At 25.4% G+C, this 23888-nt stretch overlaps 4 protein-coding genes across 12 annotated transcripts in view; all 4 read right to left on the bottom strand.

Moving 5' to 3' along the window:
• LOC126894703 (ecdysone-induced protein 78C) overlaps positions 1-5122 on the bottom strand; it is a 30399-nt gene extending 25277 nt beyond the window's left edge. Inside the window, exons 1-2 of one of the 2 annotated variants that reach the window (XM_050665898.1) lie at positions 5046-5122; positions 929-1008 (exon numbers count right to left, since the gene is read on the bottom strand). In XM_050665898.1, coding sequence (XP_050521855.1) covers positions 929-1008; positions 5046-5107 — 142 coding nt within the window. In that variant the 5' untranslated portion in view covers positions 5108-5122. Of the gene's footprint in view, positions 1-928; positions 1009-1342; positions 1491-5045 lie in introns of those variants that run through there. The other variant, XM_050665899.1, reaches the window with a different exon arrangement.
• A 600-nt stretch (positions 5123-5722) lies between these two features.
• Positions 5723-6981, bottom strand: LOC126910292 (uncharacterized). Its single transcript, XM_050692732.1, has 2 exons — positions 6075-6981; positions 5723-6004 (listed from the first exon to the last, which is right to left on the bottom strand). The coding sequence occupies exons 1-2, from the start codon at positions 6952-6954 to the stop codon at positions 5937-5939; spliced, it is 948 nt and encodes a 315-aa protein (XP_050548689.1). The 5' UTR covers positions 6955-6981; the 3' UTR covers positions 5723-5936.
• Positions 6982-11347: 4366 nt separating this feature from the next.
• LOC126897059 (Bardet-Biedl syndrome 7 protein homolog) lies at positions 11348-21031 on the bottom strand. 8 transcript variants are annotated; one of them, XM_050670469.1, is made up of 16 exons: positions 20912-21006; positions 20140-20265; positions 20056-20077; positions 19492-19606; positions 19075-19204; positions 18811-19007; positions 18451-18628; positions 17776-17860; positions 17582-17690; positions 17371-17485; positions 17125-17280; positions 16516-16712; positions 13202-13372; positions 11955-12064; positions 11665-11895; positions 11349-11605 (listed from the first exon to the last, which is right to left on the bottom strand). In XM_050670469.1, exons 2-16 carry the CDS (start codon positions 20245-20247, stop codon positions 11469-11471), a joined length of 2061 nt encoding a protein of 686 aa, XP_050526426.1. In that variant the 5' UTR covers positions 20248-20265; positions 20912-21006; the 3' UTR covers positions 11349-11468. The 8 variants fall into 8 exon arrangements, with proteins under 8 accessions (XP_050526453.1, XP_050526426.1, XP_050526443.1 ...); XM_050670486.1 differs by having other exon boundaries at positions 11350-11605; positions 20140-20228; positions 20912-21031; XM_050670460.1 differs by having other exon boundaries at positions 11350-11605; positions 19954-20077; positions 20140-20228; positions 20912-21031.
• Positions 21032-21875: 844 nt separating this feature from the next.
• LOC126897141 (GDP-D-glucose phosphorylase 1) lies at positions 21876-23888 on the bottom strand. Its single transcript, XM_050670532.1, has 6 exons — positions 23365-23888; positions 23149-23305; positions 22939-23080; positions 22760-22862; positions 22213-22316; positions 21876-22095 (listed from the first exon to the last, which is right to left on the bottom strand). Exons 1-6 carry the CDS (start codon positions 23548-23550, stop codon positions 22086-22088), a joined length of 702 nt encoding a protein of 233 aa, XP_050526489.1. The 5' UTR covers positions 23551-23888; the 3' UTR covers positions 21876-22085.

A 23888-nucleotide genomic window follows, 5' to 3' on the forward strand; every position in this document is an offset into this window, starting at 1 on the left:
ATTTAAATGCCATTTAAAATAAAAAAAATTAAAATGACATTTTGCAATAAAACTAATATTTAAACTATTAATATCGATAGTATATCATTAATTCACATACGCAGTTATAAAGTAATTGATAGTAATTATTCGATTTCACAGACAAAAATATAAAAATTGATTATTATTTGAAATATTTTTAACTTCTATAAAATAATTGGATTAGAAATATACAGATAAAATTTTATTAAATTAATTAGTCATAAGTGATCAATTTTTATCATATAAAATTTTAAGTTCACTTTGTATCGTAATGATGATGAATTTTCGAAACTAGAGTTTAATGTCCAAGAAACTTTGAAAAACTTAATAACTATTTTAATTTTAGAACATAGATATATTTGAGCTTAAAATTGGAGCTCAAATCACAAAAAATAAATTCTTATTAATATCATATGCCAAATACGCTGAGTAATTATAGCAGAATTCTTCAGGGACGTGGCATTTAACAATGACTGGTACGTTTAGTCTCCCGTTCTGATGTTCAGGGTTATGACTGCTAGAATTTTTTATTTAATTTTTTCTTTTCACAAAAGATGTGGCGGTTGATGATGTGCAAAGTGCGTTCACCTATTTCGTTTGCCGCACTGTCGGGTTGCTGCATTAATAAATTCTCATAATGGATTCTTGATTATCCGTCATGTGATTAGGTATCTATTCCGGCTATACGGTACGCGGTTGCAGATCAGTGGTGTTGCAAGATTAGTTACTTATGAATGGACCGCAGCAGAGATAAAAAAAAAATTAACGCGATCCTACTGTCATATATGTGATAATATATAACGAATCATCACCAATCAATTTCAAAGTGATTGTGTACTTATTGTTGTACTAACTACAGCTCTAAGAAATACTAATTTCAATTAGTATTAATTAAAGGAAAACTTACCTGGGTTTCTTATAATTACTGAATCAATCAACTTGCTCGTTGGACTTGATGGCAAAGGCGAAGTCGGTTCCTTTTTAATGCTGTAAAAATAATTAGTAATAAACGACGTTAAAAACGTTATTTTAACATATAAATATGAATAAAAGTTTTTTAAACTTTTTAGCAGTCTAGTTACAAGTCAATCCATGACTAAAATGAAACAATAATCTGGTCGTTAAATATTTTATTTCCACTAACACACATTGAGTAACATTCATGTAACTAAGTTAACTAATCATTCCTTACTTAGCTCGAGGATATTTCTTTAATCAATTGAAATTCAAATAAAAAAAAAGTCAAATGACAAAGCCATTTAGATTGCTCTTTTGGATTTATATAAAACCTATTAATGTTAATCAATTGAAGGACATGTACCTGCCGCTGATCAATGGAGGACTAAGCGGTGCAGCTAGCGACGAGCTGGTTGCCTCCATGAGAGCCTCCAGACATACCCGCACCGAGTCTGCAACCCTCGCGACACTATACGTTACGCTACCGTCGGTCCGTGTATTATTATAACAAAATAATATACTGTACGGCAACACTGGGGGGAACCGGCCGCCACATCCGCGCAGGACATTTGCTATACGGACGTTGTCGCGCGCGCCCGACCAGAGAGCTTTCGATCGATAACAGCCGGCACAACAACGTATATAATAATAATGATAACATAATGCTTAGATATGTATATATAGGTAACGCAAATGTATATCGAGTTTACGTGGCGACGTATACAATGTATATAATAATGTTTCACAGCAGACGGATAGGTACCAGATTTAAATACACACACACACACACAAATAAAAATTATGTTTCTCTGTTCAACATAACAGTTACAACCAAGAAGAACAAATGGTGACTTATAACAAGTACTACAGCATCAGGGCCTAAAATAATGTGTCCTTTGAAAATCAAAATGTCTCCTGAATCAGAAATGTAACAAAGTGTTATAATGTTAATTTTCATTTTCATTGTAGAAATCTTCGCCTTGGAATAAATAGGTTCTAACGTTTTTTTGAAATATTTTTTTTCTATAAATACATTAAAAAATTAACTACACACGTTTTAATACCTAAATGAGATGTATTTCTATCATTTAGTTACATTAATTATGTAGTGAATTAATTTAATTGAAAAATTTAAAGTTCCATATGACTGTATTATAATTTTATTTTTAAAAAACCGTCTACTGAAAAAACATCTATTTTGTGTCAACGTTTATACTAGTAGTTTGGGAGTTATTAACATTTTAAAATATTGATTGGAGATAAGGTGTGAGTTATGTTATTTTTATCATTACACATCAGAATGTCGTGCTAATCCTCTCACTCAGATACATAAATATTCTCCCACTTATTTTCAATAAAATTTAATAAAACTCTCTATCTCTATTTCTCTGTAGAAATCAATCTAATGATAAGATTTCAGCAACTTCCATGTTTTTTTATCACTAGCCTTCCTCTTCAACTCTTCATAAGAATTACATCCTCTATTTTCTATTATCTGATTTATGTATTGTAATCTTGGTTTTCCTTAATGATTTTTTCCGTCGATTATTCCTTCTGAAATTAGTAATAGCAACCCAACGAGTCTGAAAATATAACTTATTAATTCATTTCGCCTTTTCTGTATACAATTCCATATTAATTTCCTCTCAGATACCCTTTTTAAAACTTCTTCATTAGTAACTCTATCAGTCCAACTTATGTTTTCTATCCTCCTGTAATATCACATTTCGAATGCCTCTATTCTTTTCATTTCTTCTGTTACAATGGCTTTTCCGTGTTTCGCATTTATATAACATGATGATCCAAGTATACGTTTTTAGTAGATTCTTTCTATTATTGAAATCAATTTTTTTAAAGTAAAAAGACAACTTCTCTTATTAAATTTCACCTTAGCTTAGCATATACTCTTTACAATTTCTTTTTTGCATCTCCCATCTGAGCTTATAGTTCTACCCAATATACTAAATCTTCTACTTTTTCTACAGTTTCATCGCCCTTTAATTTTACTTTTGATCTTATGTTATTTTGCTACTACATACTATGTTTCCTTTTCGTGGTTTGAACTCTAGCTCTTTTCAGCATTTTGAACATTATTTCCCAGTTAACATTATCTAATGCCTTCTCGATGTCAGCAAAGGCATTAAACATGGACTTATCTTTTCGTATTCTTTTCTCCACTATTAATCTTTAAGCTAATATCACTTCTTTCGTACACACTTTTTTTTTTTTAATCCGAATTGGTCCTCTGACAATATGTCTACTATATTCTCTCCTATTCTTTTATACATAATTTTTGTTAAAATCATTTAAGCGTGCAAAAGCAAGCTAATTATTCGATATTGTTCACATTTTTTAGCTGATGTCTTTTTTGTATGGGAATAATTATACTCTTTACAAAGTCAGTGAGTATATCCGCCGTTTTGTAGATATCTCTAATGAGTTAAAATAATTCATTGACCATATTTTTTCCTGCTTCTTTCCAAAAATCGGCTTGGATCTCATCTATTCCTGCCGCTTCCTTTATTTTTAAATCACTTTATGCTTTTTCAAATTCTTCTCTGAATGTCGGAAATTCTACATACTCTTCATCATGCTCAATATCATTTATTTTTTCTAAATCTATAACAACTAGTTCTTCTTACCATACAGTGTTTCTTTGTATACCTTCTATCTATCTACAACCTGTTCCTGCTCATAAATATTTTCTCCTTCTTTATTTTCTATTACTCCACATTTGGGTGTACGTACTCAAAAGAATTTTTTATTGTTTTATATTCTTCTTCTCTTTTGCCCATTTTCTCTTGTCACCCCTTAGTTATAAGTTACTCATTGCCAAATATGACTGATCTTATTGAATTTTCAAATAAAGAAAATTATTTGTTCAATTTGATTTAGCTAGTGGATACTTACAAATACATTTGACTAAGCTAACATTAAGATCATCCAAGTGTATAATTGAAACAAAAATTAAATTTTTGGGATTTTTAATTATTAGTCAAAAAAATACAAAATGATGGCAACTATTTAGTACCCAAGACAGTACTTTAGGTAAGGATATTTATTGGGTTAACTAGTTTTTTCAGACGACTAGCAGAAAATTTTCTATGATAACTAAATTTTTGACTCAAACAAAATGTAAAATTTGGAAAGACAATAAGCAAATACTTTACAAACTTTGTGCAATAGATAAACCTGTTTACAGAAAGGTATGTTAGGAATATGCAGATCATCTAATGAATATGGTACAACAACAAATGAATTTTTCACTCAGTAACACTCGTCTCCTTTTGTGCTTTTACATGAGTATGTTCCAAGATTCAATTTTGGTTCTTTGCTTAGTCTTATTACTACTAGAGACAAATAAAAACCGCTAAAAGAATTACAATCTAAAGCTAGAGCGAATATTAAGAAAAAAACAATAAAATATATAATGTCATAACATTTTTAAAAATAGATGAATCATAATAATTTTTTTAAATAAAGTATTTTCCATTCAATTTGTATAATATTTTCCAAAATCTGTCTCTTCACCTGATCCCAGAGATGATTTGAATAAGCGACTCTCGCAAAAAAGTGAACTTTTTCAAATTAACTATTGAAAGTGTTCGTCCTTTAAACATATGTTAAATTAAAACATACATTAAATACTAAGAAATAAAAAATATGTTGTCCAGATATTGTATCTTCTATGTGCAAAAGACTGTTGTAGTTAAAAATATACTATTAAGTAAAGGGTCAGATTTTTAAAAATATATACCAAACGATAGACAAAAACCAATATCTATAAAAACTTTGTTTTTATTCTTCCATTTTTCAAAGAGTCATGGCAGCTTAAAAAAAAAAAATGTCAAAAATTAACAATTTTTAACAATTGTAATTTTTTTGAAGATTATTCCATTTACAGGGAATGAGGGAATTTTTTTTAATTTTTGAGGATTTTGTCTTCGATTAGTACAATTTGGGATCTTTACACGTTTCATTGAAAAAAATCTGTTCGATTAAAGCTGAAAAAAGTAGTAACAAACACAAAAAAATTTTAAAAAAGTATATCATAGTGAAATAAACACCTTTTCAGCTTCACATAATATCGTGGCACTTTCGCTGGTGTCGGCAACGTGGTATCCAACATGGGCCTTAGACGTCAAAAAGTCAGCAGCGTTGATGGCGACGGTACTCTGTCGTGGTATCAGTTGGTCGTGTCCAACGTGCGACACGTCTGGAGCCGGTTGCGTAAATCCTCGACGTCGTCACTTCGACGAAATGAAAAAGACTCAATGTATAATTAAATAGTAATAATATATAATATTAAAAATACCAAAAAGAATTTTCTTAATATAACTATTATTTTAAGAGAAATCGAGTGACTAATATTAAAAGAATCACTCTGTATACAATAACTTTTTTAATAATTGCTCCGTAAAAGTTACAATACTAAATCATTAAACATCGATTTGATACAAAATTTAATTACTATAATAAGTATTATATATTCATATACTTGTATTATACATATAAATCATAAAACTTTTAATAAGAATGTAATTAAGGAAATAGGAATAATTTTATCACAAAATTTAACTATTTTATTTTTGAGTATTAAACTAACTAAACATTAGTCGACAAATTTTCATTTTTTTTTTTATCTAAGATTTAAAAATAATAATTAATATTAATAAAATAGTTTTCAAAAATTATTACTTCATAATATATTTATAGGAGTAACATTTATTTTATAATTACAATATAATTAAATGAAATATCAAAAGACACGTATTTATTCTATTCTACACTTATAAATAATAAGATAAACATATATGTTAAACCATTTGGCAAATATATTAACATTTATTAATAGAATCATATTATAATGTTTTAATAATTATTTAAAGATATAAAAATAATTATGTATATCATAGTTATTTGTAACATATTAATGTAAGATAATATTTATTTTATTACTAAATGTAAAAGGTATCTATTTGTATTAGTGTTGGTGACTCTTGATCTGTTACTTTAAATTCCAATTCTAAATTCACAAATAAATTAATAATAGAATGTATTGATATTTTAATAAATATTTTTTTTATTTTTATTACCTAATTCAATTAGCTCGTTCGGTGCTGTTATAAAAGTTTCTTCGGTGATTGGATCAAATTTAAATCCTAGTTGAAAATACTTTTCTATAATTACTATTTTAATATAATCCTTAATTTTTCTGTTAAAAAATTTCAAAAAAAATAATTGTTTGCCCTGAAAAATAATGGTTTTATATTCCTGAACCCATTCATGCCATAAATAATTCCTATTATATGGTATAAAATTACAATAGTCTACAGTTTCATTTTCTACATAATTTATTATTCTTTTAAAAATAAGAACTATACTGTTTAATGTCCTGTCGCATGTAGATATATCAACACGTGATAGAACTACTCTGTTTAATTCATCAAGAATATTTCCTATATACCCCAATGAAGGACTTATCATATAGCGAGTACGTGCATTAGAAATCCACGGTCTATGATGTAGTAAATCCAAAGCATCCATAGCTCCTTTCATCAATGTTGCCATTGGAACAATAAATGTAGTTATTATGTTTAAGAGTCTTTCTGTGAAAATGTATACATTTATTAAGTCATTATCTTCTTTAAATTGTGAGTAATTTTCTATAAAGTTGCTTATAACTGAAAGAACATTATTCGTAACTTTTGCGTATGTGCATCCAAGATATATAGTTAAAGCTCGTATTTTTGCATCATATTGATTACTAGATGTAGGTGTTTCAATCAGATCTTTAAGATAACTTTGTTTTTTAAAATAGATTATATGGTACAAATCATTTAATTTTTTCCAACCCGAATACTTTAATAACTCGTCTAACCGATGTATTGTCTTTTTTAAATCGATATCTGCCTTTATACCTAAAATCGCATAAAATAATAAAAAACTATACTTGTAAAATCTTAAAGAATACATTGTAAAACAAAAAAAAAATAATTATAATTAAAATTTTTTTATATAAATATAATTTGATGAAATGCTAGACGTTTTTATTCTGTTCTCATTATTTATAAATATAAAGTCAACATTAATGAACATTTGTTATATTGTAAGTTGCTTATGAGTAACTATTTTAATTTTTTTAATTTTGGATATATTTTACTAGCTAAATATTAACTGATAGATTTTCAATTTGTTTATTGGATTTTTATACTGATCGCTATAGTTATATAGGGTATTTTAAATACTGTAATAAACTAAATATAATAAATCTCAAGGTTTTCTTAAATGATCATACAAGAAAAAAAAATAGTATGGCATCAACAAATTCTTACTCCGACTTTCAAATAAATTAAAAATTTATTCTTAATTGAATAGTCATTTGATAAAGGGGACAATTTTTATGTGATATTATTGATTATNCCAAATTACCGAACTGATCTCTCGTTCGGTAAATGAAGCCGCCCGTGACCGAGTTTCGAACCTGAGACACTACGCGTCAAGCGCTGCCGCGTTACCGACTCGGCCACACCGTCCCTAATATTTAATAACAATATAATATTTATAAATATTATATTGTTTTAAAATATGTGTGTGTATATTATGCAATATAATAATATAAATATATAATTATATATATTAATGACTGAAACAAAAGTATTTTATCTCCTAAAAAATAGGAAAAGGAACATAGTCTCTTTTAAGAATTGACTATGCAATTATGTAGTTATTTCCTTCGTTCTAGGAAAATCAGTTCGTATCAAAATTCACAAAATCTTTAGTGTGTTTATTTATTAGGTAAAAGGTAATACATTACCAATAAAAGGTAATTTCTAAAACGCTCCATTAAATTATATACATTTGAGGCAGCGAAGTGGTATTTCAACTAATAATCGTCTCCTATGTAAGCATTATATATGCAATTGCAGAATTGCGCAATTATTAGTTTTATAGAATCTGTACTCCATTATGGTTATGTTAATATAAAACCAGTACTAAGCTATTTTTGGACCTCTATNTGGTTATGTTAATATAAAACCAGTACTAAGCTATTTTTGGACCTCTATTTGACCAGTACTCTAGCATTAACAAGCCAGTATAGAATCGGTACTAACCTGCAATACTGTCTTAGTACTGACAGTACAGAAAAGTGTTATCATTTGTGACTTATTCTAGTACAAAATATCAATACTGCGTCCTTAGTAATTTCTACTTGGGATATAATGCATCCTGCTTGTTAGGTATTTTTTTATTTAAAAAATATTTATTAATTATTCATATAAGACCTAATAATCAAAATTAAAATTTGTTGAAGTAATAAAGGATTGTATTATTTCTTTCATAGGCAACATTAAACCTGTTTTAGAACAGGACAAAAGAAAATTAGTTTAGCAAAGTATATGTTGAGCTTAAATTTAGGGCTACTCTCTATTTTTTGAAGACATAAGTTAACTAGATTAAAATCGGGATTTTTTTAAGTATTAATCATGAAAATTGGTCAAGTGAGAATTTTTATGCACAGACATAAACAAAACGCACACTATCACAATAACTTCCAGGATCAATGTGTTAAACTAAAAACAAATTGTGTTTTCTTAACGTTGTAAAATATTTTTTATTTAAAAATTTCTGTCCTATACTCAAAAAAAAATTAAGAAGTCATTGCACTGAGTAAGATGGGTTGGCAATTTGAGCTAATTCAAATTTTCAAAATCATTTTTCTTGATTTAAGTTGGTATTAGCAAAATATTAAAAATAAGTGTAACTCATATTAATGTAGAATCAATTTAAATAATTTTTATGAGAATCAGTGAATTAAGATACATTTAAAGGATTCATGTTTGCTGGAACAATTTAAAAATTAAATTATAAACATTAGTTAATAATGCAAAATTACTATTTTGAATCCACTCATATGAGCAGGTAAAAGGTCAGATCCACAATAAAATGGAAATAGCCAATATATTTATATAAAAAAATTTTTTTTGATTAATTCATTTTTAAAAGTATTTTGGTAATTTTAAGTAAAAAAGTTTTAAAATATTTCGAAATTCACTGACTTAAAAAATCATAATTTTTGGGATTATTTCTCTTATTTACGGGAAGAGATGAAACTTTTTACAATTATTGAGGATTATCTTCAAATCGGCCTAGTAGGAACTGAAAAATGACAGACAAACAAAAAAAACATCATAATAAAATTGATACCTTCTAAGCTTCCATTAAAACTAAAATATTTTATGGATGTAATACTAAACTTCAGATCATTTATAATTAATAAATATTGATCACAAAATTATGAATATCAATTATTTTATTCATCTTGTTATCAGGGATTCGGAACGGAGCAAATTTTGTTCCGTTCCAATATTTGCTCCGGAACGGAACTATTAATAAAAATCGTTCCGGCTATTTGCTCCGGAACGGAACTCTTCCTAAAAATCGTTCCGACCATTTGTTCCGGAACGGAACTATTAGTAAAATTCGTTCCGGCTATTTGCTCCGGAACGGAACTTTGCCTAAAAATCGTTCCGACCATTTGTTCCGGAACGGAACTATTAGTAAAAATCGTTCCGACCATTTGCTCCGGAACAGAATGGTAGCTACAAATTGTTTCGCAAAAATGCTTTGGAACGTTCCTATTTATTTTCACCCCTCTAATATTTATTAATCACATTTAAATTATTATTATATTTTTTTATATTAATCTAAAATTAAATTTGTATCTTTTATATAGAGGTGAGCCTCTTACGGATTTAGATCTTTGTACTTAAGTCCAACTGGAGAGCGTTATATTCAGCCTATTTAATTATTTTAACGTATTGCATTGCTATAACTAGATTTATTTTAGCAGTCGCTTTTCTGAATTTATAAAAACAATCTTATTATTGACGAGTGATGGAACTTAAATTTTAATTTTACCGTGTCATTTTTACCATAGAGTTACTCTATGATTTTTACACGTAAATAACAATGCAAATACAATAAAAATATCTATTGATCAGAAATTTGCATGAAGTTGTTTTTTTTGTAACATTAGAAAGTAAACTTGTCACGAATATGAGTTGACAGCATACATTCTATTCGAGGGCATCTGGACGGATTAACCGTCCTTTTAGTAGCTGATTTTTTAATAAATAATAAAAATAATTTAAATTCAAATAATTAATTCCCCAACAATTTCAGTTATATCCAATGTTTCAACTTGACTAAGTACCAAATACTAATTTATTACTAGATATTATTATTATAGATTTTATATAACACAATGAACTATATAACGTGATCTATAAAATTTTTCATGGTTGTGAATAAATTATTAACACTTTAAATACTATACTACTTTTTTAATTCACATACAATTTTCTATTTAATAATCTTAATTTCAAATTTGAAGTTGAGTTATAAGTTATGGTAACAAATAAACCTTTTTTTTCATTATAAACTTTCAAAAAATTAACTTTAAAGACCAAAAAATAGGTTAAAAATTATAATTTGCACTGATTATTTTTAACATATTAAATACGTTAAGTAATAATTATTTATGGCATAATTATTAATATTTTGCGCAAAGGATTTGAACAAATGTTGCAATAATTATATTGATTACATATTAAATATAAAAACTCCATACGCAAAATATTATTATAGTTCCGGAACAAATAGTCGGAACGATTTTTACTAATAGTTCCGTTCCGGAGCAAATAGTCGGAACGATTTTTAGGAAGAGTTCCGTTCCGGAGCAAATGGCCGGAACGATTTTTACTAATAGTTCCGTTCCGGAGCAAATAGTCGGAACGATTTTTAGGAAGAGTTCCGTTCCGGAGCAAATGGCCGGAACGATTTTTACTAATAGTTCCGTTCCGGAGCAAATAGTCGGAACGATTTTTAGGAAGAGTTCCGTTCCGGAGCAAATGGTCGGAACGATTTTTACTAATAGTTCCGTTCCGGAGCAAATAGTCGGAACGAATTTTACTAATAGTTCCGTTCCGGAACAAATAGTCGGAACGATTTTTAGGAAGAGTTCCGTTCCGGAGCAAATGGCCGGAACGAATTTAAATAATAGTTCCGTTCCGGAACAAATGACCGGAACGTTTGTTAGCAAAAGTTCCGTTCCGGAGCAAACTCGGAACGGAACGAAATTTCAAGTTCCGGAACAATATTTTTGTTCCGTTCCGAATCCCTGCTTGTTACTTCAACATTTCAATTAAAAATAAAATTTTTCAAATTACAATAAAATGAATAGAAATATTCACATTCGCTTTCAACTTTGACGTAAAACATTGTATTTTTAAGGAAATTAATTCGTTAATTATTATTATTTTTTAATTGCATTACCACAGTAAATTGTATAATATTACTACTAAAATATTCAATAAAATATAAGTTTTTCATTTTTTACGTTTATTAGTTAGTAAAAAAATATATATACTATACAAAAATGATTTATTTTATAAGAGAATTTCTTATTTAACTTTTTATAATTAGTTTTATAGTACAAATACTTCTAGTATTAAGTCTAAAGTGTTGACGGTTTGCAGATATTTTTGAAGATTAGTCCTTGAATTAGGTTTTATATTAAATCCCTTTAATTTATGCCAATCATCAAATAATGTTATAATAATGACTGAAAAAAAAATTGACAATTACACTGTATTACAATTTATTTTCATGAAAATAATATACCTTGTAAGCGTTTTAACCGATTTGGACGTTTAAAAACTTCTTCTTTCAATTTTTCTTCATTATCGATCATTTTTAAATATTTTTCAGTAAGTATTTCAGAGTTAGTATTTTGATTAACAGATAATTGTTTCATAGCTCCAATTAATTCCAATTGCTTATAATTTTCAATATCTGTCTTAAGTTTGGGTACAATAATATTTAACACATTATTAAGACTGTTAACTGAGATATCTGAAATAAGATATATTAGATGATATTCTTTGAAGTATAAAATATTTTCAAAAACTAACCGTATGATATATTTAATATAATATTTCTTTTTGTTGCTTCTTTACTGAAGTTATCTTTAAGTATCGCTATCGCTGTAATGTTGTCGGTTTTAAAATTTATCAAACCTCGTCTAATATTATTAAATTATATAAATAATTATTCATAGTTCATGAAATATATACAAATTTATATCTAAATTTAACATATAGGAAATAAGAGCACATTCAGTAAAATTTTGGGGGGGCTACAGTAGTTATGATTATATTAGTAATATTTTTTACGGCAGTTCTTTAAGTATAATTTTGAAAAATAAAAAAAAATGTGCAACCCTCATTGCCTTAAAAAACGTCAAAAATCAAAAGATTAAATTTTTACTTTTTTCTAATTGTTCATAAAGAAGAATGGAACCCATATAATAATACTTAAAACATCATTGGATACTACTTTTTACGAGCTTTTAAAATCTTTTTTAATTTTTGTAATAAAGCCAATTTATTAAAAAAAAAACATGTAATTTTTTTTGTCTGTTCATATTTCTGAAAATATTGGAAATGGAAAAAATGATAAAGAGAAAAATGTTTATTTTTGTATGTAATATAAGTAAATAATTTCCTTCATTATAATATTTAAAAATCCACTATAAATAATGTTTAAGTTTTATTTAAATCATATTATTTGAAATTCAATAATTTTTTAATATTAATACTAATAATAGATCAAAAAACATTGGATAGATAAAGTGTAAATATTCACCTAGAATTTTAATTTTAAAAACAGCAAATCACTCAATATAAACTTATTAACTATTTTTACATATCATATAACAAAAATTGTATTAATGTCATGAAATTATTCAGATTCGACAATTTTATACTCACACTATCTGAATTATTTGTAAATTCAAATAACGGATCATGATCTTATTATTTATTTAAAACATAATTATTGAAAATTAAGTAACAAACAAAATATTTGTTAAAATTGAGAGCAATGTAATAGGGCATCAATCAAGGTGTCATAGGCGAAAATTTAAGAAAAAATTCAAGGAAACTAAATTTATTTTACTCCATTCTAAAATTTCTTTACATAACAATACATTTTACAATTTTATTATAACATTTTGAATTCTAAGCTCTCAATGTACACCTAAAATCAGAATCCGAATTTATTACCTAGATTAACAGACAATCAAAATAGTCCAGATCTGGTATTTACATACAGTCCTAAATATACTCAGTTTTAAATTTTGAAAACTAAACAAAATTACTTATATGTACACAGTAATAATGTATCAAATAATAATGATACAAATGAATATTCTATGTTATCTTGAGAGGCTGGTTTTTCAGGAATTCCAGGTAAACAATTAGAAAGCCATGTATGAACTTCAGCTAAACTGAAGTTTCCAGTTAATGTTAAAAAACTGCAAGGTTGATATCTAAAATGAACACACTCAAAAATAATTTAAAGTTATATTTATCATTGTTTGTAAATTATTTTTATGTGTAAATAAAATAACTAAAATATATTTATCTACTCCGTCTTCAATAAAAACGGCTTCCATATAATATATCGATTCCTTATAACACAAAAGTACAATGTCCATTTTTTTTTACTTTGAAGTTCCCATCTCCAGTGTTTTTAGCTTCGATGCGAAGCTGAGAAGGTATTAATTTTACCATGATGTGTTTTTTTCTTATTTTTTATTTTTGTTGTATCTGTTGCCACTTTTTCTCAGCTCTCATTGGACCGATTTCTTTCAACAATACGTCAAAAGATCACAAATCATATCTAGTTGAAGACATTACCCTTAAAAATTTTACCTCGTTCTCCGCAAATGGAGGAAATCTCCAAAAAAATTAACATTTTTAAAATCGGTAAATTTTGTCATTTATTTCAGTTTTTTTTCTTAAAACTTCCATAACTTTTTCAAAAATCAACAAAATAACATAATTTTTTTTTAATTTAAACCTTAGGTAATTTCCTTTCATTTGATATCATTCTTTTTGAAAATCTAACATTTAACCTGATCACAGGGGGGGATTTAAAATAGAAACTTTTTACAAAAACTAACTTTTTCAACTTAATTTTTGAAAATGTTCCGGAAATACTGCGTCCTTTCGACATATATAAAATTAAAGCTTATATCATATACTATAAAATTAAAAAAAAAAATTTGTCTCGACGACCTATTTTCTATGCGCAAATAGCTACTATATTCAAAAATATGTTATTTTTGTGTTAAAATCCTGGGTTTTGTATTTTATTAAATTTTAAAATATCTTATGAAGGCAATACACTGACTTTCATGAATATTATATAATTTAATTGACATAGAATAAAGTTCATAAGACATAAAAAATTAAACATATTTAAATTTTTTTGCTTTTTTAAAGTCAAAAAAGTTACTTTTAAATTTGACTTAGCTTAAATTGCTAATTTTATTCATGTTAATATTATTTTACTATGTATTTTTTTTGAGGCCGCAATTTATTTTTCCAACCCTCACTCAACCTACTTTTTTCAACGATACGTCAAATGATTACAATTCGTATTTAGTTGAAGATATTACCCTCAAAATTTGAAAAAAAATCCTTTAATTAAATTACAAGTCGCTTAACCAACTTTATCCATACAAACAATTAAAATCATTCATTTCTAATATTTTTAAAGTATATATTGTCGAATTAGATATAATATTATATAATTTTACTTTGTAATTTATTAATCTTTTTACTCTATTTTTGTGTGCAACTACCAGTCTATAACATTCCTAATTTTTTCGTAACATGTTGCTATAGAAATCATAAATCTAAAAAAAAATTATTTTTAGTTTCACCTGAATTTAACAATGGATGAAATAAAAAATTTACTGTAAATAGTAATTAAAAAATGTATTGATTGCATATTAATCTTAACAATACCATTTTTTCTATTTAATGATGTTAATTTCAAACTTGCAAATTGAGCTAAAAGTTATGGTAATAAATTCATTTTTTTTTATTATAAACTTTATAGGACGAAATAAAGAAGATTAAAAATTATTACTTTTAACATATTAAAAATCAATATCAATTTGAAAACAATTCAATATAACAATTATATAATATATAATTTTATATTATATTTTTGAATCTAAGAATTACTAATCTGGATATAATTAAGGAAATAGTTGATGTTACTTTTGTAATTATCCACCAATTTCTTAGATTTAAACATTATATACAGATTTGCATGGAAGCGTTTCTTATAATAGTGATTTTAATCACTGTCATATTAAATCAATACTAGATCCAACTATGCCACGTCCCCCACTGTGCCTCGATCCCACTGTTCTGGGTTTTTTTCATAGTAAAGTATATAATATAAGCTTTAATTTAAGATTAAATAAAAGTGTTAATATTTCAGGAACATTTTCAAAAATTAAATTGAAAAAGCTTAAATTGTGTGCAAAAATTGGTTTTTTAAACCCTCCCCCCTGAGAGCAGGTTAAGTGTTAGATTTTCAAAAAGAATGATATCAAATGAAAGGAAATTACCTAAGGTTTTAAATTAAAAAAAAATTATGTTATTTTGTTGATTTTTGAAAAAGTTATGGAAGTTTTAAGAAAAAAAACTGAAATAAATGACAGAATTTATTTTAGATTTTAAAAATGTTAATTTTTTTGGAGATTTCCTCAATTTGCGGAGAACGAGGTAAAATTTTTAAGGGTAATGTCTTCAACTAGATATGATTTGTGATCTTTTGACGTATTGTTGAAAGAAATCGGTCCAGTGAGAGCTGAGAAAAAGTGGGAACATACATATGGTAAAATTAATACCTTCTCAGCTTTGCATCGAAGCTAAAAAAAAATTCGAAATATACATTTTCTTTTTGGTGAATATGGCTACCATATTAAAAAATATGCTATTTTCGTGTTAAAATTCTGGGGTTTGTATTTTATTTTAAAAGTTAATTAGAAATGATTATTATGATTTTTATTTAAGTGATCTATTACGATAAAAATGTAATAAAAAAATCGAACATTTCTGATAAATTTACTGTAAATAGTAATTACAAAATTTATTGATTGCATATTAATCTTAACAATAACATTTTTTCTATTTAATAATATCAATTTCAAACTTGCAAGTTGAGATAAAGTTATGACAGTAAATTCATTTTTTTTTTTATTATAAACTTTCACTTTAAAGGACGAAATAAAGAAGGTTAAAAATTATTACTTTTAACATATTAAAAATCAATATAAAAATAATTTGAAAAAAATTCAATATAACAATTATAATATAATTTTATAATATATTTTTGAACCTAAGAATTACTAATTTGGATATAATTGATATTGCTTTTGTAATTATCCACCAATTTCTTAGATTTAAACATTATATACAGATTTGCATGGAAGCGTTTCTTATAATAGTGATTTTAATCACTGTCAGATTAAATCTATAATAGACTCAATATGCCACGTCACCACTGTGCTTCGATCCCACCGTGCTGGTTTTTTTTTTTTTGTAATAACATTGTAAAATTTAAAAAATTTATTTTAAAAAATGCCATTAAAATTATTTTAAAACTTACTCAATTTTTTTGAAGGTTCTTTGATGATATAAAAGAGGTTTTATGGGAAATTTACAAACTTGACAACTTTTTGGCTGTAATAAAGGAGTGATATAAGCAGTGAGTATTCCATTTTCACCTTCATAAGCCCACATTTTTAATTCTAATTTAGTTGTGTTTAATTGACATCTGTAGGTAATCAATAATTTATTGTTATCCTAAAAATATAAATGAAACAAAAAAATCTAAAAAATGTATAAAAAGGAATTAAAAAGTATTTATTATTCTTTTAGACAATTCAAAGAATACTAAGGAAAAATTGAGCTAACATCTCTATCTCACAAATTATAATTATGTGAATAAAATTATTTTTTGAAGAATTAACAACATTGGATGACCAGAAGAAAGTAATAATATTTATGTATAGTATAAGGATTCATATGAAAATAAAAAATAAAAGTTAGGAATGAAAAATTTAGTATTTTTAAATTTCAGTGAGCAATCTAGCTAAAGTCCAGGTAAATTAAATTTTAAAATTAAAATTTAGATTTTTTTAAACAAAGAATTCAGACTGAACTTGACTTTTGCTTATTTATGTTATATATTAATGAGTATACATTAGCACTTGACCTCTTCATTATATTTGCTTTTGCTCACTACTGCTGTGTTATTATTTTCGACATCAACAAAATTTACTAAACAATTACATTGTAATAAAATATTGTCAATAGTAGCTTCTAATTCAATTATCAAATGATAAATTAAACTTTCAGAATCCAAATTTATCTAAAATTTACAAAAAAAAATGAAATTTTAAATATTATTAAACCAAAAATATTTATTTAAAAAATGTATAAATTAATCATACTACATTACAGTATTTTTAATTGCCAAATATGGTAACACAGAGGTTCTTGCACTTTTTTGTGTAAATTCCAAATATTTGTCCCTCTCTATGGAGACTAATCTCTCTAAATCACTAATTTCATTCCTGTAAAATTATTCAAGTTTACTTTAATACTTTTTTTGTTAATTCTTGTGAAAATGTATGTAAGTATTCATTTCTATAATATTCATATATATTTACCTAAAGTCTAAAATCTTTTGTTTATCATCATTGGTAATAATATTAGAAGACTCTGATATAATTTTTTTATCAATATGTTGATCAACAAAAGTCAGTCCAAACAACCAACCTAAAAATATTAAATTGTTACTGAAACTAGTAAATAATAAACCAAATAGGGTTTTATTAAATATATTTTTATTTAAAAATGAGACCTGTAAAAGTAGTAACTATAACTTCTGGAATGCAATAGTTTCTTATAAATCCACCTTGTACTGAGGTAATACTTTCTGAACAAATCTATATAAAAGTTAAAATAGAAGTAATAATGATAATAGATATTTATAATAAATTTATATAATATTGTGAAGAATTTTAACGACCTATAAAAGATCACTATGTTGGTAGTTTAGGTGATTAATATTATTTCTAAGTTTTCTAAATAAATTTTTATCAAACAAATTTTGAGAATAATTTTATTAGTTCTATGATTTGCTACCATCTCTAATACTTATTTTAGAATTATTTAATGTGTTCAAATAACAAATATTTTTACAACATAATGGCAAAACACATCTAAATCAATATAATTAAGAAAATTTGTAAATATTACTTTAATTGTAGAAAAAATGTTTTTATCAGTCAAAAACTATAGACATAGATTATTTGGTTTTTAACTTTTTACTATTGTCTAAGTTTCAACGTAATGAATCTTAGATAATAATAAAAAAAATATACATACAACATAAAATTCTGAATGAGATGGTACTAAAACCTCATTTATATAAAAAATGAAATATTATATTAGATCTAAGTTTAAAGTTTCAAGACAATCCATTGTAGTAATTCTGTACTATTTATTATTATTTGAATATTACAAAATAACTTACATATTTGTATTTTTCTATAGGCACAGAATTTGAATCTAATGAATATACTTCAACAGAACCACTAAGTCGCCCTACTAACAAATGATATTCCCCATCAATTATAAAACAATCCATACATGTAACAGTTCCTTGAGTATTATGTATTTTCAATTCCCATAGAACACTTACAGAAGCATTTCTAAATAATTATAATTTTTTTGTTTATTTCAATAGTATAAAAAAATTATTTTTTAGCAAAACAGTAATATAACAAAAACAAGTATTAAGAAAATCATGATTAATAATTAACTTATTTTTTATGCATTTTATACATTTAATACAATTATTTTGTCACAAGTTAAAAGTAATAATTTCATTTACTTTTCTACTTTTAGAAGTGTAATACCACCATTTAGAAATCCAACAAGAATTTCATTTCCTTGTGCACCACCATTATTTTTCATAAGACATAAACAAGTAGGTTCTGAAGATAAATAAAATATTTCTTTAACAGCCGATCCTTCCAGTACTCTAATACACAGATCAGCACAAGCTAAAATAGGTATTACAGTTTGCATCTAAATAATATATTAATATCATTACTTCTTATATTTAAGGAAATAAAACAATTACTATTATGAATACCTTTAAAATATCTAATACTAATAAACTGTTAATAGTTTCAGGACATAAGTATGTGTTACAGTCTTTACAATCACTAAAGTGATTAAACACATGTCTGCCAGACACAAAAAGTTCATTTCCACTGACATACCTGAAATTATTATATTTAAAAATATAATCTCACGCAGTAGTAGTAAAAGTACAGCCCCCATACTTTACAAGATCTGTACATAACAGTGTTATAGTTAGGGTTTATTTTTGGAATATAGATAAAAAAATTTCTTTATTACCTCAAGGTGAAAAATAATTGTATTTTACAACTGAATCATTTTTACTGGGGGATAGGTATTTTTACTGTAACCCCTTAATCCCTTCCTTCCTAGTATGGAGCTCCCTAAAACCTAACACAGACACTGTCTATACACCTAATCAACTCACATGCATTTAACAGGTTCAGTTAATCCTGTATCGAAACTTAAAAACATTCTTCCCTTTTTTGTGTAACCCTTTACAGATGTGCCCATAGATACAAATATTTTATCTTGAATTGTACCTTTAATTATTAAAATAAGCAATTAAAAAAAGTTTATATCTTATATAAAAATATACATCAAAATTTAATACTGTAATTTCATCTAAATTAAATTTTATTTATTATGGCTAATATTTAACAATTCTGATGTCTTTAGTGTTATCAAAACTCTATAATTATAATTGAAATGGCCTTGCAGGGTGAATGAGTGGCTATCACCACACAGTTCTGTAGAAATGTTAATTGGGTCTTATGTAATATAAAGTTAAACAAAAGTACAATTAATCTACTAGTTATTAAAAAAGTTGTTAGATTTTTATTTTAAAACATTTGTTTTGGAGACAAAAGATTTCCATGAAATAAAATACCAAATGCTCCTCCAAGACAAATGTTATTTATTTTATCCAAAGGTAATGTTTTAAACAACATATTCATTTTTCCTTTACGTATTTGAAATAACTGCAAAATACCTTCTTGATCACCAACAATAATCTAAAAATAAAAAAATATTAACTAATTTACTTTATTAATTAAATAAACTAATTAGAAAATACTTTTTGGGTTTTATTTTCAGCTTCATCATTCTGAGAACTTGGTATTATTTTCATGCAATTTGGTGATACCATTCCAAGCAAAGTATAATCTGCTCTATACAATTCCATTATTATAATATCAATACACTTAATAAACAATTAATGAAGTAATATAAATACAGACATAATAACTCCAAATTTCTCTTATGCTTAATAATAACATAAGGTTTTTAAAAATTCAGCTGTATAATAACACAGGTTTGAAAATATCACTAAATATACTCAAAACATTTGTTATGTTAATGTTACTATGGTAACAATGTATATATAATAATAACAATATCTATTTTATCTACCCATAAAAAAAAACTGTTATAGAAAAGTATAGAATGCTTCAAATAAACAAAAAAAAATTTTATGGCTCTAATTGTCTAAATATATAACTCGACAAAAGCTAAAATATTATAGAAGACTATAATATAAAAATTTAGTAGAAGGAACAATACTAGTTATGGGAAATAAAGAATTTGAGGTGGAAGTGGAGTACAAATAAATGAAATAAGCAATTTAATGATAATTATAATGGGAGAGAAGTTAGCCTAGAAGGGATTGAAAAATATAGCTTGGAGGCAAGACTTAGAACTTGAAAAAATAATGTAAAATTACTATGAGAAGAAATAATATACTGAAGAGCTAAGAGGATACATTTGGTTGTAAAAGAGGAGGCAAAAGAATTTATAACAATTAATAAAACACTTAAATTTTAAATAATAATAAAACTTTATTAACCTACTTTAATTTTTTAGAAATAAACTTTTAACATCATTTTTTATAGATTTATATGTAGTATGTGTTACATTTTTAAGCAGTTCAATAACATTTTCTTCTCTAAAACTTTCAAATTCTTCTTGATCTAAAAAGAAGATATTTTTTTTAATTTAGGTAGGCCAAAATAAAAAGAATTTACTTTACATACTTTTTAAAACCAAGTGACCAAATAGTTCACATGTTCCTGATGTACATTTTACATCTTTAATACCTAATATCAAAAATATTTTGAATTATTAAAACTAATATAGCAAAAAAATAATATGATAATATCGTTAAATAAACATTAATAATAATAAACAAATAAATAAAGTCAATAATTTATTTAAATATAATTAAACCTATTATAATTTATCCATATTGTACGGGAAAATTTAAAATATAACCTTTATTGTTTAAATTCATACTAAAAAAATTGTGCATAAGATTATTAATAAATATGATGCTTCAGTACCACAATTTTCCAAACTAATAACTTTGTATAATTAAGTTTCTTTTAAAAAAACAACTTTAAAAAAGTGCATTCTTCATTATTTTTAAAAAATTTTTAAAAATAATTACATTTTTTATTTTTACTTAATTATTTTATATTTGTGTATATGTTTTTAGTGTATGTCAAAGCACTACATAATTTACTGCATGCAAATTCCTTTTATCAGCTGTAAGTCAAAAAAAATTTAAATAAATATTACCAGAAGGTGTTCTAGCCCAAATATAAATTCTTATGCAATTCCTTGTTTCATTTTCAAGATTACACTTATTAATATCTAATCCTCTAGTAATGTAAATATTATGAGGAATATTTTTTGATTGAAGATAATCTATTAAGATACAAACTTTCCTAAAATTAATTAAAAACATTATTTAAAAAAATATATAATTATCAAATAACACACAAATGATTGCTTTATTAAGCAATCATTCAGCAATTATTGCTGAAAAGGGACCATAAGTCAATTTATCTGACATTTTTATGCAATTTTATCATAGAATTACTGATAATATTGTTATTTTCATATGTAGTTTTATTATTTGCAATGAACTATTATTTAAATTTGGTTAGTCGCGCAAACATTTTTTGTTTTAAATGTCTCCGAAAAACTAAAACAAAGCAACTTATTTCCTTTCCCATAAAAATGTCAAAATATCCTAAATTATAAATGAAAAAAAATATTTGAATAACAAATTTTAAAATAGCATTCTAACTCTGACTGAACATTACTGTTTTCGAGGTAGAACTAAAGAATTATAAAAAAAATTGTTTACCTCACAAGATCAAGTATTTTATCTATTGAACACAGAAAAAACACAAAACCTTTTCCAGGATAATCTTTTATGATATAGCAAGATCCACTTAAATATTCTACTTCCTATAACAAAAATTTATAATCAAAATAATTAAAAAAAATAGTTTGAAATATTTTATTATAAAAAATATTAAAGAGAATGATTGATTTATCATTTTTTCTAATATAATAATAATTTTTAGGTTTTTTTTTGGTTTGTTAATCCTCTAATCTCAGAAAAGATGAAATTAATTAATAGGTCATATTTTATGACATGATGGGAAACAATTACTAATTTTAGGACGAATGATCAATGGAAAAAATCATTAAGGAAGACTAAAATTGCAATACATAAATAAAATAATAGAAGTTTAAGGATGTAATTCATATTAAGAGTTGAAGAGAAAAGCTAGTAGTGATAGAGAAACATGGAAGTTGTTGCAAACCAATCATTAGATTGAATACTACAGAAGAAGTTCCTCTAATAAAATCTTGATAAAAATTTATATGTTTATGTTAAAACTCACACAAGTTTCAAGATACATTTTGTAAGGTAGATAATAAAAATGCAAATGAAGATGATTCACTGAAGCATAAGCACATAAACTATTATAACCAATACGCATAGCTCTAAAATATTAAAAATAGTAAGTATTCATTAAAAATTAATAGTAAGACTTTTATTTAATAATAAGAGATAACTTACGGGGAAGCACTTAATAATAGTATTTGTAATGATAAGTGAAGACTGTAATTATTAATTGATTGTGGTAATTTACTTGATATTTTTGGCAAAATCAATGAATGAAAATCTCCTAATGGACTTGAATTTATGGCTAATATATCATCTATACCAAATAATTTTTGTCAAAATTGATGATTCTATAAAATGTTCTTTATTAAACTATTGAATTACCAGAAGAATTTTCACAACTATTGTAAGGAGATTCCAACTTAAATAAATATTCTTCATGATTAATTTTAGTAAAGTTGAATAAACTGTCATCAAATGGTTGTAACACTTTATGAAAACTGGCTGGTGTACGTCTTTTTGTTGCCCTGTCAATATTCAACTTTAAAATAAACAATAATTAATCAAACCATTAAAAGTATATTAAAATTAAAGACTTACTACTTTAATAAATTGATATTTTCCTGGTAGTCTAACAACGTTTTGTGATTTGTACTTGTATCTAAACAAATTTTTTTCCTCTTTTTCAATCCAAGTTTTTTTAAATAGTTCGTCAAATTTTGAATGAGTAGAAATAGATGTCCATGATACATCAAAAATAAAATTATCATCATTATATTTAAACATTATATGAATAAAGTTGATGTTAAAGTTCTTCACCGGAATATTCTTTAAAATTTTAAATTCAAAACTTATGTTTTAATTTAACTTTAAATTCTTGATAATGTCTTGTTTATTATCAGCTCGTAAAAACTAAAAATTATTATCAATTATTCTATGTTAACTAGTTGGTTGTCAAATCGGAACAATTTTTTTGGAGAAAATTTAGTAATAGACCCGTGAAACCAACCCAACCTCATGGTCATAACTAAATTTCTTCTAGAAAGAACGATTCAATATTTTTACCACCCCAAATACAGCTAAAAAACATTTTGTTAATTATAAAAAATATTTAGAAACCAGGA

This window comes from Daktulosphaira vitifoliae, unplaced genomic scaffold, assembly GCF_025091365.1.
Source record: "Daktulosphaira vitifoliae isolate Bord-2020 unplaced genomic scaffold, ASM2509136v1 Scaffold_1, whole genome shotgun sequence".
Taxonomy (NCBI): Eukaryota; Metazoa; Arthropoda; class Insecta; order Hemiptera; family Phylloxeridae; genus Daktulosphaira; species Daktulosphaira vitifoliae.